The sequence below is a fragment of the Stegostoma tigrinum genome, chromosome 27, assembly GCF_030684315.1.
Source record: "Stegostoma tigrinum isolate sSteTig4 chromosome 27, sSteTig4.hap1, whole genome shotgun sequence".
NCBI lineage: Eukaryota > Metazoa > Chordata > Chondrichthyes > Orectolobiformes > Stegostomatidae > Stegostoma > Stegostoma tigrinum.
The window spans coordinates 43,111,124-43,124,159 of NC_081380.1; the positions used below are offsets into that span (position 1 = coordinate 43,111,124).

At 40.7% G+C, this 13,036-nt stretch overlaps 1 protein-coding gene across 1 annotated transcript in view; it reads left to right on the forward strand.

Annotated features, from left to right (window-relative positions):
- med13a (mediator complex subunit 13a) overlaps positions 1-13,036 on the forward strand; it is a 204,798-nt gene that overhangs the window by 119,732 nt on the left and 72,030 nt on the right. The window contains 2 exon segments of the mRNA XM_059655412.1: positions 8,868-9,090; positions 11,472-11,562. Coding sequence (XP_059511395.1) covers positions 8,868-9,090; positions 11,472-11,562 — 314 coding nt within the window.

Below are 13,036 nucleotides of genomic sequence, written 5' to 3' on the forward strand. Positions count from 1 at the left end.
TTGGTGTGGTTGATGTGCAGTATATGGATTTCAGCAAGGCGTTCGATAAGGTTCCCCACAATAGGGTATTGTACAAAATGCGGAGGAGTGGAATTGTGGGTGATATAGCAGTTTGGATCGGAAATTGGCTTGCTGAAAGAAGGCAGAGGGGGGTAGTTGATGGGACATGTTCATCCTGGAGAGCAGTTACTCGTCGTGTACCGCAAGGGTCGGTGTTGGGTCCATTGCTATTTGTCATTTTTATAAATGACCTGGATGAGGGCGTAGAAGGATGGGTTAGTAAATTTGCAGATGGCACTAAGGTCGGTGGAGTTGTGGATAGTGACAAAGGATGCTGTAGGTTGCAGAGAGACATGGATAAGCTGCAGAGCTGGGCTGAGAGGTGGCAAATGGAGTTTAATGCAGACAAGTGTGAGGTGATGCACTTTGGTAGGAGTAACCGGAAGGCAAAGTACAGGGCTAATGGTTAGATTCTTAATATTGTAGATGAGCAGAGAGATCTCGGTGTCCATATATACAGATCCTTGAAAGTTGCCTCCCAGGTTGACAGGGCTGTTAAGAAGGCATACAGTGTTTTAGCTTTTATTAATAGAGGGGTCGAGTTCCGGAACCAAGAGGTTATGGTGAAGCTGTACAAAACTCTGGTGCGGCTGCACTTGGAGTATTGTGTACAGTTCTGGTCACCGCATTAGAAGAAGGATGTGGAAGCTTTGGAAAGGGTGCAGAGGAGATTTACTAGGATGTTGCCTGGTATGGAGGGAAGGTCTTATGAGGAAAGGCTGAGGGACTTGAGGTTGTTTTCACTAGAGAGAAGAAGGTTGAGAGGTGACTTAATTGAAACATATAAAATAATCAGAGGGTTAGATAGGGTGGATAGGGAGAGTCTTTTTCCTAGGATGGTGACGGCGAGCACGAGGGGGCATAGCTTTAAATTGAGGGGTGAAAGATATAGGACAGTTGTCAGAGGTAGTTTCTTTACTCAGTAGTAAGGGAATGGAACGCTTTGCCTGCGACGGTAGTAGATTCACCAACTTTTGGTACATTTAAGGTGTCATTGGATAAGCATATGGACGTACATGGAATAGTGTAGGTTAGATGGGCTTGAGATCGGTATGACAGGTCGGCACAACATCGAAGGCCGAAGTGCCTGTGCTGTGCTGTAATGTTCTATGAGCGTTTATGAGGAAAGGTTGTACAGGCTGGCCTTGTTTCTGCTGAGATTTAGTGAAACCTGAGGTGACTTGATTGAAATTTGCAAGATCCTGAACAATTGTGACGGTGTATCTGGAAAGGATTTTGCTTCTTGAATCTAGAACTTGAAGTCATAGTTTAGAAACATCAAGGGTTGCCCATTTCAAACGAAGATTAGGCAAAATTTCGATTCTCAGATGGTAATAAGCTTTTGGAACTCTTGCTGAAAAGACAGTGGAAGCAGAACCCTTGAAGACCTTTTTATGGAAGAATTAGATAACTTTTGTTCATCAAAACAGGTTTTATCAGGGTTTTGTGGATATGCTGATTTGAGGTTATGAGCAGTTTGGTCATGGTGGAGCAGATTTCTGGTACTGAATGACTGCTACTGATTCATATGTTCAGATGATCATATGTTCATATGTAATAATTATGGCATTCTATTTCATTCACTGGTGATGTCCTTCTGGGGAAGAGAAACTGCAAAAATATCTAAGCTGCTGCAAATTTGACTGTAGACCAAATCAACATAACTGAGTATTAAATACCCAACAAGTGACCTAGCAAGGCACTCAGTTTATCAAGATGCTACAGAAAATATTGAAGAATAGAAGAGCAGGATGGGTTACCTGACATTGATCTAAACACTGGAAATGAAGAAGACTCACTCTGCATAGCTCACCCAGCAAGTTAGGAGGCCAACTCGTCAAGAAAGAGATTCATCCTACTCACTGTGCCAAACCTTAGAGCCAGTATACAAAGAACAGTACAGCGGAGGAACAGGCTGTTCGGCCCACTAAGACTGCACCTAACATGTTGCCTTGCCAAATTGTAAAGCTTTTGCCTCTATGCAGTCTATATTTTTCTAATCCCTGTCTGTTCATGTATCTGTCAAGGTGCCTTTTAACAGTCGTTATTGTATCCATCACCACCTCTGGCAGCACATTTCACTTACCACCCTTGCTGTAAAAGAAAAAAATTGTCTCTCATTTCCTTTAAACTTTTACCCCTTTTTTACCTCAAAACTATGGACAGTTGACATTTCTACCCAGGAGAAAAAGACTTTGACTGCCCATTCTGTTCATGCTTGTTATGATTTTGTAAATTTCTATCTGATCGCTACTCATCCTTCAGCATTCAAACAAAACCAAATCCATGTTTACATAGTCTCTCTGAATAGCTAATATCCTCCAAACCAAATAACGTCCTGGTAAACCAATTCTGTACTCTCTCCAAAGCTGCCACATCCTCCTTATTGTATGGCAACCAGAGCTGTACACAACATTCTAAATATAGCTTAACTGAAGTTCTGTACAGCTGTAAAATGACTTGCTAATTGTTATCCTCTGTGCCCCTCTGACCATGCCAAATGCCTCCGGCTCTGTGCTGATGCTGTAGATCTCTGCTATTTACTGTATACTTCAGTCCTTCATTAGATCTTCCAAAAAGCGTTGCTTCATGTTTGTCTGGATTAAGCTCAATCTGGCATTTCTCTGCCCAAATCTCTACCCAGTCCGTGTATCCTGCTGTGTCCTCTGACAGTTGTCCTCACTCTCTTCAGTCCTGCCAATCTTCATTTCATCGGCATACTTCCTAATCAGGCCACCTGGTGTCTCCTCCAAATCATTTAATATATATTACAAACAACCCTGGGGTCCCAACACTGAATCCTGCAGGACACCACTCGTCATGGATTTCCAGTCAAAGAAAGCAGTAGTGTTATCATCCTATCATATTTTTGTCACTGTGACATAGCGGTACCTTCATAAAATTGAATCAGTAATCTCTCAATCACATTTCTTAATACCAGCTCTTGTACTACCAGCTGTCTATTTGGCTCTCGAACGGGTGGGACGGCATGGTGGCTCAGTGATTAGTACTGCTGCTTTACAGCACCATGGATCCGGGTTCAGTTCCACTCTTGGGTAACTGCATATTCTCTCTGCGTGTGCTTCCTCTGGGTAGTCTGATTTCCTCTCACTGTCCAAAGATTTGCAGGTTAGATAGATTGGCACTGCTAAGTTTCTCAGTTTCCAGGGATGAGTAGACATGGTTGATTTACCTTTGAGAAATGCAGGTTATAAGGGAGGGGTGTGAGTTTTGGTGGATGCTCTTTGGAGGGTCGAATGGGTTGCTTCCACACTGTAGGGATTCTGTGCTGTGACAATCCAACCCTAAGCGACCTGTCTTCCAGTGTAAACAATTCATGTAACTTTTCTGCCTCCTGATTTGTCAGTATCTATAATCTTCAGCAAAACATTTGAGTTGAAGCTGCTGGAACTCCAAACACTTGCTGCAGGTGTGTTTGCTTTGCACCAATCTGGCAGCTGGGAACTCCCACATGCTGAAATTGTGGACCATGACCTGTCCTGCCATCCTCAATATGTTTGAGGGAGCTACTTAATTATTTCATTCAGTTATATATTTAGTTATGTATTTGTATATTTTATTAACCTTTCCTCTGATTTGATTTGCTATACTGTGTTGAACCTTACTCCCCAAATAACTAGGTTCTTCTGTGTAGGAAATGAATCAGTACATGTGACTAAAAAAGTTTAGGAAAAACAAAAACAACAATGCATTTTCCTTCCTTAGCTTTGGCAGTCATTTGTCAGTTGCACTAAAGTGTTATTAACTAACTTTAAAGATTTTATTTAGCAATTAAGTTTACATTCACATGAGTAACCATGGTGGGATTTGAACTCATGCCTCCAGACCTTTAGTGCAGTAGTATTAATGGCATTCTACTGTCTCTTTGCTCTTCCATCTACTTCCATCTCAGTCCATTATCTCATGCGGTGATTCATTCTACAGCTTTTTTTTCATTAAAGCTCCTGTGAAATACTTTAGGTATGTTCAGCACAACATGAATACAAGCTGTGAAGAAGGTCTTTGAATCTGAATCCAAAATGTTAACTCTTTTTCTCTCCACAGAAGCTGCCAGACCTGCTGAGTTTTTCCAGTAATTTGTGGTTTTTGTTCTGATTTCTAGCATCTGTGGTTTTTTCAGTTTTTTGAATACAAGTTGACCTAGTTCAGTTGAAGTACCCCTCCTACTTGTCTTTTCTAAAGTAAAAAGCCCATGGCTGTCCACAGTTGCTGGGTATAATTTAGTAGTGCTGGAATAATTTGTGTGCTTTATTTTTAGCATCCTCTGCATCCTTCTTACGCTGTAGTGATCAGAACTGTACACAACAGTACTCCAAATGAATTGAGATTCAATATGAGTTTCATGCACCTTTTTAAGATAAAATGTGAAACTCGATGAACACAGCAGGCCAAGCAGCATCTCAGGAGCACAAAAGCTGATGTTTCAGGCCTAGACCCTTCTTCAGAGAGAGGGATGGGAAGAGGGTTCTGGAATAAATAGGGAGAGAGGGGGAGCTGGACTAAAGATGGAGAGAAGATAGGTGGTGAGGTAGGGAGGGGATAGGTCAGTCCAAGGAAGATGGACAGGTCAAGGAGGCGGGATGAGGTAGTAGGTAGGAAATGGAGGTGTGGATTGAGGTGGGAGGAAGGGATGGGTGACAGGAAGAACAGGCTGGGCTGGTTTTTGGGATGCAGTGGGGGGGGGGGGGGGGAGGGGACGAGCTGGGCTGGTTTTGGGATGCAGTGGGGGAAGGGGAGATTTTGAAGCTTGTGAAGTCCACATTGATACCATTGGGCTGCAGGGTTCCCAAGCGGAATATGAGTTGCTGTTCCTGCAACCTTTGGGTGGCATCCTTGTGGCACTGCAGGAGGCCCATGATGGACATGTCATCTAAAGAATGGGAGGGGGAGTTGAAATGGTTTGCGACTGGGAGGTGCAGTTGTTGATTGCGAACCGAGCGGAGGTGTTCTGCAACGCAGTCCCCAAGCCTCTGCTTGGTTTCCTCAATGTAGAGGAAGCCACACCGGGTACAGTGGATACAGTATACCACATTGGCAGATGTGCAGGTGAACATTTGCTTAATATGGAAAGTCATCTTGGGGCCTGGGATGAGGGTGGGGGAGGTGGTGTGGGGGCAAGCGTAGCACTTCCTGCGGTTGCAGGGGAAGGTGCCGGGTGTGGTTGGGTTGGAGGGCAGTGTGTAGCGGACAAGGGAGTCGTGGAGAGAGTGGTCTCTCCAGAAGGCAGACAAGGGTGGGGTCGGAAAAATGTCTTTGGTGTTGGGGTCGGATTGTAGATGGCGGAAGTGTCGGAGGATGATGTGTTGTTTGGGAGGTTTGTGGGGTAGTATGTGAGAACGAGGGGGATCCTCTTTGGGCGGTTGTGGCGGGGGCGGGGTGTGAGGGATGTGTTGCAGGATATGTGGGAGACGCGGTCAAGGGTGGTCCTTGAAGAACGCGGACATCTGGGATGTGCGGGAGTGGAATGCCTCATCCTGGGAGCAGATGCGGCAGAAGTGGAGGAATTGGGAATAGGGGATGGAATTTTTGCAGGAGGCTGGGTGGGAGGAGGTGTATTCTAGGTAGCTGTGGGAGTCAGTGGGCTTGAAATGGACATCAGTTACTAGCTGATTACTTGAGATGGAGACTGAGAGGTCCAGAAAGGTGAGGGATGTGTTGGCATGGCCCAGGTGAACTTGAGGTTGGGGTGGAAGGTGTTGGTGAGGTGGATGAACTGTTCGAGCACCTCTGGGGAGCAAGAGGCGGTGCCGATACAGTCATCAATGTACCGGAGGAAGAGGTGGGGTTTGAGGCCTGTGTAGGTGCGGAAGAGGGACTGTTCCACGTAACCTACAAAGAGGCAGGCATAGCTTGGGCCCATGCGGGTACCCATGGCCAACCCGTTTGTCTGTAGGATGTGGGAGGAATCAAAAGGGAAGTTGTTGAGGGTGAGTACGAGTTCGTCTAGGCGGATGAGGGTGTCGGTGGAGGGGGATTGGTCAGGCCTGCGGGACAGGAAGAAGCGGAGGGCCTTGAGGCCATCCCCTGCAACCGCAGGAAGTACTACACTTGCCCCCACACCACCTCCCTCACCCACATCCCAGGCCCCAAGATGACTTTCCATATTAAGTAGGTTGGCAGATGTGCAGGTAGTCCTATTATGTAGTCATTTCTTTGGAGATGGGTTAACATCAGGGACCTATGATATTAAAAAAGAAAGCTGGCACAACCAAATGTGTTGTATCACTTTGCTGAAACGATCTGTAATTCTCTTATCAGCTGCCAAAAAATACCTTCTCCTGTTCTAAGCATTTCTTGATTTGAGTAGAATGATAGAGCAGTCCTCAATTTAACCAAGTTGAAAAAACCCTTTAATTACTGAGATATGAAGTACAGTAACAAGGTTTGTTTGCCTTTAGGACTATCCATTGACACCTGTGAGTGAAGAGGCCACAGGCTCCTGGCAGACTGGAGCCTGTGCTCTGTCACACCCACATTGTTGGCTAACCACTGGAAGGATAAACAAATGCAACTAATTGGCATTACTATGTCTTCTGGAAACTAAATTGTAGTCTAATTTTTGGACCATTTTTCTTCCAGACAAGCTTCAGCTTTTAAGTAAACCCTTGATTTAAAAATTACTCTTCTCCAAAGTGATTTTAAATAGCTGTAATTTAGAATAGGCTAGCTCGCGGTGCACCCTTGCTCGTTAGTTTTTTTTAGTTTCTGGAGGATTTATTTAAGTGCATGGCCTCTTTAAACATGCTTTGTATCGACTTGCATGTGTGATGTGTGACCTGCATGCAGGGAGCAATTGCAAACGTGGTTAGTTTTTGAGAAATGATTATCTTTCATTTTTGCTTTAAATTTGTGTGCCAAACTCTGCCTGAATAACCTGTACCTTTAAGGTAATTCCAAATTTGTTGTTGGAGAACACAGTGATAAGCTGCAATGCTTAGCTCGCTCTTTAAATTTAAACATGTGCCCTTTTCATCTTCCACCCTGTTGGGAACAGTCAAGTCTCTGACATTGTTTCGTTATTCCTTCTCCTGTGTTTCCACCCCCTCGTATTCTGAGAGAGAGAGATCTGGCTGGAAGCTCTGACCATACATTGCTATAATTTTTGCCACATTGGATGATCACAGCATTCAAATCCTTTATCTGCATGTTTGCAAACTGAAAAGACCCAAAAGTCTTTTGGAAAGAGCACCTGAACGGAGTTGTAGATACGCTGAGTTCGGGTCCTTTGGAAGAAAAACTTTGCTTGGGATAAATGGACCTAAAGTGAAGGATTTTTTTTTTCCTAAGGCTCAAATTCAAGATGCTTACAAGTCTGTGTGTGTGCATTCAGGTTTTTTTGTTCCCTGAGGGACCCGAGGGGAACGCAAGCAAATGTAAGTGGTCAGTGCAGCAACAAATGGAGGCAAAGAATTATAAGTGCAGAGACCATGAGAAAAAAGTTTACAAATACCACAAGGATTTTGATAATGATAATGTTAGCCCATGCTACAACAGACTGAGTTGTTAAATGAATATTTTGCTTTGGCTTATAAGATGCTTAATAAAAGATCTTAAAGGATCAGGTATCTGAAAACCAAAAATATTCTTTATCCGTTAAGACTTGGTTCTGAAGTTTTTGCTTAAAGGATTCCCAATCTATAGTAGAATCTAGTTGTATCTGATTCTGAGTTGGGAAAAATACATAGTTGTGCACTTAATGTAATTGGTTTTTGCTTTATAACCTTGGCAGGGATTTGAAATGAACTTGAAGTAGGAGGTCAAACCTCAATATACCCGCATGAGCCCCAAAACACATTTGCAGAGGTGCATCAATGGCCTTTTCCTCCAAGTTAAAACTGGAAGTAACATTATTTGGTAACAATGCTGGTCTGCAAAACTTCCACAATATCTCTGATTAGGAAGCAGCTGAAACCAGGATACAGCAGAACCTGGATAATACTAAGGCTTGGACTGATGAATGGCAGGCAAGATGCACGTTATACATATTTGGTACTGACTGTTGAACAAAAAAAAGTCTTAACAATTTTCTGTGCCTTTTAAATACATAACGAACAACATCAGGGTTCTAATGATCTAGTAAGCCTGGAAGGTCAATACCATGCCTGCAAAAGAGTAGAGGCTGGCTACTTTACAACTGGTGTTTTACCTGTTCCACAAAGTCTTTTCACCATCTACAAGATTCACATAAGGTATGTGATGAATGCTCGTCACTTAGCTGTATTGGAGCAGTCTCTCAAATATACGTGGCATAAATATTGCCTGCTATTTGGCTGTATTAGTCTCCTTCTCAGTGACACACTGTTCTAGTTGCTGTTTTCTTGTGATGCTCATTGTAGAAAAAGCAGCTGTATTTTGAACGCATCATAACCTTCATGTTTCCACCTAATTGTATGGTGGTCTGATATTGCAAATACCATTAAATTCAAACACTGCAGCAGCAAAGGTAAGGACAACTTCAGAGTAACTAGAAAAAGTCCATTCTTGCAATCGTTTTTTAAAATTTTCTTTATTTTGGTTCGTTTTAAAGTGATAATATAATCAAAATATTTATTCTCACCTTTAGATAAAACAGATAAATGTAATTTTTCAGCATTTTCAATTATATATGCAAGAAATTATTCCAAATCTTATGAGGTCTCAATTTTGTATTTGGTATAACAAGGTTAGATGGAACAAATTTGGACTGGAAATTGGAACTTCATAACCTTTTTGTGCTTAAATAAGGCAAAGCAACTTTCAGTTCTTAACTGTTGCTAATTGAGTTGAATAACCTTTTTCCTTTCAAGCTTGGTGGTACACTCAAACAAGCCATTGAAGATTTCAGAAGAGCAGGTACAGGGCTACATCCAGAGTAGAAACCAGTACTACAAGAGTGTTCGCACAGAGGCAGATTCCAAGTCAGAAATTGATCCATATGCATTTGATGATGGAGATGAAGAGTTCAGCCTGCCTGACAAGAAGGACAAGCAAGGCAATGAGAGAGATCCTGGAAGAAAACATTCACAAAAGGTGAACTATAATTGAGATATTTTTCAATCAGTATTATTTCAGGGCTGTTTAGTTGCACTGTTTATTAGCGTGGCCGCTAAAATTCAGTATTAGCTGTGTAACAGAGCAATATGCCTGAATTATCATCAAATTATTACACTCTTTTTGTTCTCAAGTGTAGAGAATTCACGATGTTTTCTACATATAGAAATGCAGAGGTGAAATGTTGGTTGTGGATTTGTCAGTCAATAAAAGAAACCAGTTGGAGTGATGGATTGAAAGTTGGGTATCTTGCTACAAAATCAAGGCAGAGTGTTTTTAAATGCCGTACATTTTTTCCCCCTTCAATGCTGACACGACCCAATGGCAAGATTTGTTAAATTTCCTGAGAGTGGCTCACTCTTTTTTAGCTTTTATTCGGAAACATGCTCAAGTTTTGACCTCTTTCTGCATTGTCGTTATCATAAAAAACATTCTTTGTTACTAGTAAATTGTGAAGCAACTGAAATGATTTTATTTATATGACAATCTTATTTCTGAAGCAAATATCTTTTGCTGGTATTTCCTGTTTATTCAGTGACTTTTTTGGATCAAGAGTTTCATTTTTGTTTTGAAAGAAATATTTTCTTTATAAATATTGACCCTTTCAAAAACACAATTTATAGAAAACACCTCAATTTATTTTTAAGATCTGTATTGCACAGATTTGTATTAATACCTAATTACTACTTTCTCCTATTTAGAGTTCAAATTACTGCATTGTACTACCTCATCACTTCATAACTGGGAAAAATTACTTGTTCTGTTGTGGTTGCACCTCACGTAGGACAGGTCCTATCAGTTATTCCTGTGCCTGCCACTGAATCAAAACAGCTGCTGTTTTTGTTCATTGTCTCTAAAATGTGTCATTGGTTTTGTGAGGCTGATTGTCAAATGGATTAAAATTCAATTGAAAAAATCTAGAGCCCTAATCTAGAATGCACTAAACAACTCAAGGTTTTTGTAAAATAACGCCGTTGACATTTTATAGTCAAACTAGCGATCAGTTTGTGCATGCTAAAAATCCTACAAGCAGCGTAGGAAGTAATAAGTTTATTGTTTTCTTGAAGTATTTGATATACATGTAAGTCGACTTCAGTCATAAATCTGTGAAATCTTTCCAGCCTGTTATAATAAAGTAACTTAAATTTACATTGTACCATTTTAATGTTGCAAATTGTCATGTCAGTTCAATGGCATAATTGGGGAAAAATGGATGCTGAGTCAGGGTACACAGCAATAGGAAGGATAACCAAAAAGGTGTATTTTAAAAAGTCTGAAGAAGGGCCCTGACCCGAAATGTCTTCCTACTCTCCTGATTCTGCCCTGTCTGCTGTGTTGCTCCAGCTCCACACTGTGCCACCTCTGACTCCAGTATCTGCAGTTCTTACTGTCTCTCTATCTTAGACGATTATTTGGAGGTAGAGAGGAAGATGGGCTTAAAATGGACATTTCTAAAAATGAAGCTGAAATAGCTTGAATCACAGAGGAAGATGTGCAAGACTCCAGAAATGGTTAATTATGGGGTGATATTAACATGAGGGTGAGAATTTTAAACTGCATGCATTGTAGGAGCAGAGTCCATATAATTCAGGAAGCCAGGGATGATAAGGGGAAGGAACTTGACATGGGAAGGGATACCACTTTTTAGGTTGGTGGCAGTTGTCAGAAATCCAGTGCACATGGAATTGCATTTAGAATTAGAAACACAATATTTTGACCATAATTCTATATAAAGTTGTGCTGTCCTGTGGCTGCCTGTGTTTCTGGCAGTAGGTTGAAGTGTTGGCAAAGTTAGCAAAAGATTTTAGAACATTAAAGAAAAGGTTAAATTGCAAAGTTGGATTGTGAAATGTACAGGTTGTTAGTGAGTTTTGAGAACTATTGTTGTTAGTCTATTATAATATTAGTTAACCTTTAGATTCAGTTAATGAAAATTGTATGGTTTGAACTTTTTAAAAAGAGACACTGCTTGTAAAAAACTACTTGTGTTGAAAGGGCTTTTTCAGGCTGTGGCATGATGTGCTAGAAGAAAGACTGGTTGTTTCCTTGTTGCCGTTTTCAAAATGCAGAGACACGCTGTTACTTAACTTTTGGTTGCACATGATCAATCTCTTAATTCCATTTCATGCACCGTTCCTTTTGAAAATTGACCTTCCTTCAGCTTCAACCTGTAGTTCTCTAAAGGGAACTGCAGAATGTATAAGATGTGTGTCAGTCATTTATTTTAACATTAGCTAAGAAAAGCTTAGCGTTTTTGCACTTCATCTATCAAATTCAGTTCTGAACATAAACTCCTCAAGTCTAATAACATCATTAGGTAGGCATTAATATGTATGTAAATTTTGGTTTCTGTATTACAGGGAGACAATGACAGTCTTGGCATATCCCATTCAGTGTTGCCGGCAGAAGGAGAGGATGCCATGTCGATATTTAATTCTGGAACAAAACCAGGTATAATTTAAGTGTATATTAATTGTACATAATTGTATACCGGTCATGGGTATTAACTGGAATTTTTCTGAATTCTTATAAATGAGAACAGATAAACGAATGGCTAGGTTAAGTAGTGTGTGTTTGTAATGTGTATTTCTCAAGTAGAATTATGCACAGATCGTTTCCACTTCCATCCTTAATCACCTGGATTTCTGGAATGGAACATAGTTGATAGGTGCCTTGCTCTCTGCTCCATCATCTCGATGAGCGAAAAAAGATAACTTTTGGAAGTATGTATCTTGTGTATAAGAGATAACAACATGGTGAGAAGCTGGATGAACGCAGCAGGCCAAGCAGCGTCAGAGGAGCAGGAAAGCCTGCCGTTTCGGGTCGGGACCCTTCTTCAGAAAAAGTTTTTGTCTGCCTGTTTCATTTGATTGAAGCATTCTTTTAATATCATTAACGTATGAAAAATGCTTCAGGCTGCCCATTATCGTTTCAAAAAAAAAATCTGTCAGAAACATTTTGGTCAGAATTTCTTTCTTCCCTTCTTAGATGAGCAGTTTTCTTCATAGATGCTGCCTCTGTATTATGCAGCAGCATGGTGCTAAACAAGGTTAATCCTGTTGAGTATTTGAACATATCGGTTTTGTATTTTGAGAACTAGGAATTTACAAAGTAGTGATAATATTAAAAATTACTGATAAACGTGTACTTGACATAATCATCTCTTCATCAGAATTTCTGTGTCTGTTTTGTTGTACGTAGGCTTGTGTCAAATTTAAAAGTGCTGAGGGGGAATTTGCTTATATGTTGCCAGTTTTAGAACATTATACCTTCATTTTTGCAGTCTACCCTCCCTTTATTTTGATATGGTAATGGTACTGTTATTCTTTTATTTTAATTTGAGCAGCTGTTAATTGAATGTTGTCTGATTCTAACTGAAGGAATTTTATTTTTCAAAATAGTCACCTTGTACTCATGAGAAACTGAGTTTTGGGGGTAAAGACTAATTGCAATAGTTGGGACTCTCCAGGGAGAAGACGAAATGCTGATCTTATGCCTCATTTATTTACTGTTTGTTGATTTCTCAAGAGATGTTAAGTTTAAAATTTGAGTCCCTTTGCCTTTCCATGATTCTGCTTTTGGTGATAATTTAACAGTGTAAACACTTGAACCTCGTTGTGGTGACGATTTCTGAATTGTAAATTTAACAAAGGTCAATGTATCAGTCTTCACATCAAAACAATGTTTAATTTTGGAATGTGATCTCACCCATTTGGAGAAGAAAATGTTGTATCTCGATTTTATCTTAGTTTGGCTGTATAACTGCATACTCACCTTCATGTTGGTAAAATGGATATGCTGGAAATTGTTTCAAGGGAGTGACATTGATTTTGGACCTTGAGCCATTATTTCTCTTTTATTATTCCGTTCATATGATGAGAGCATTGTTGGCCATGAACATTTATTGCCCATCCCTAATTGTCTG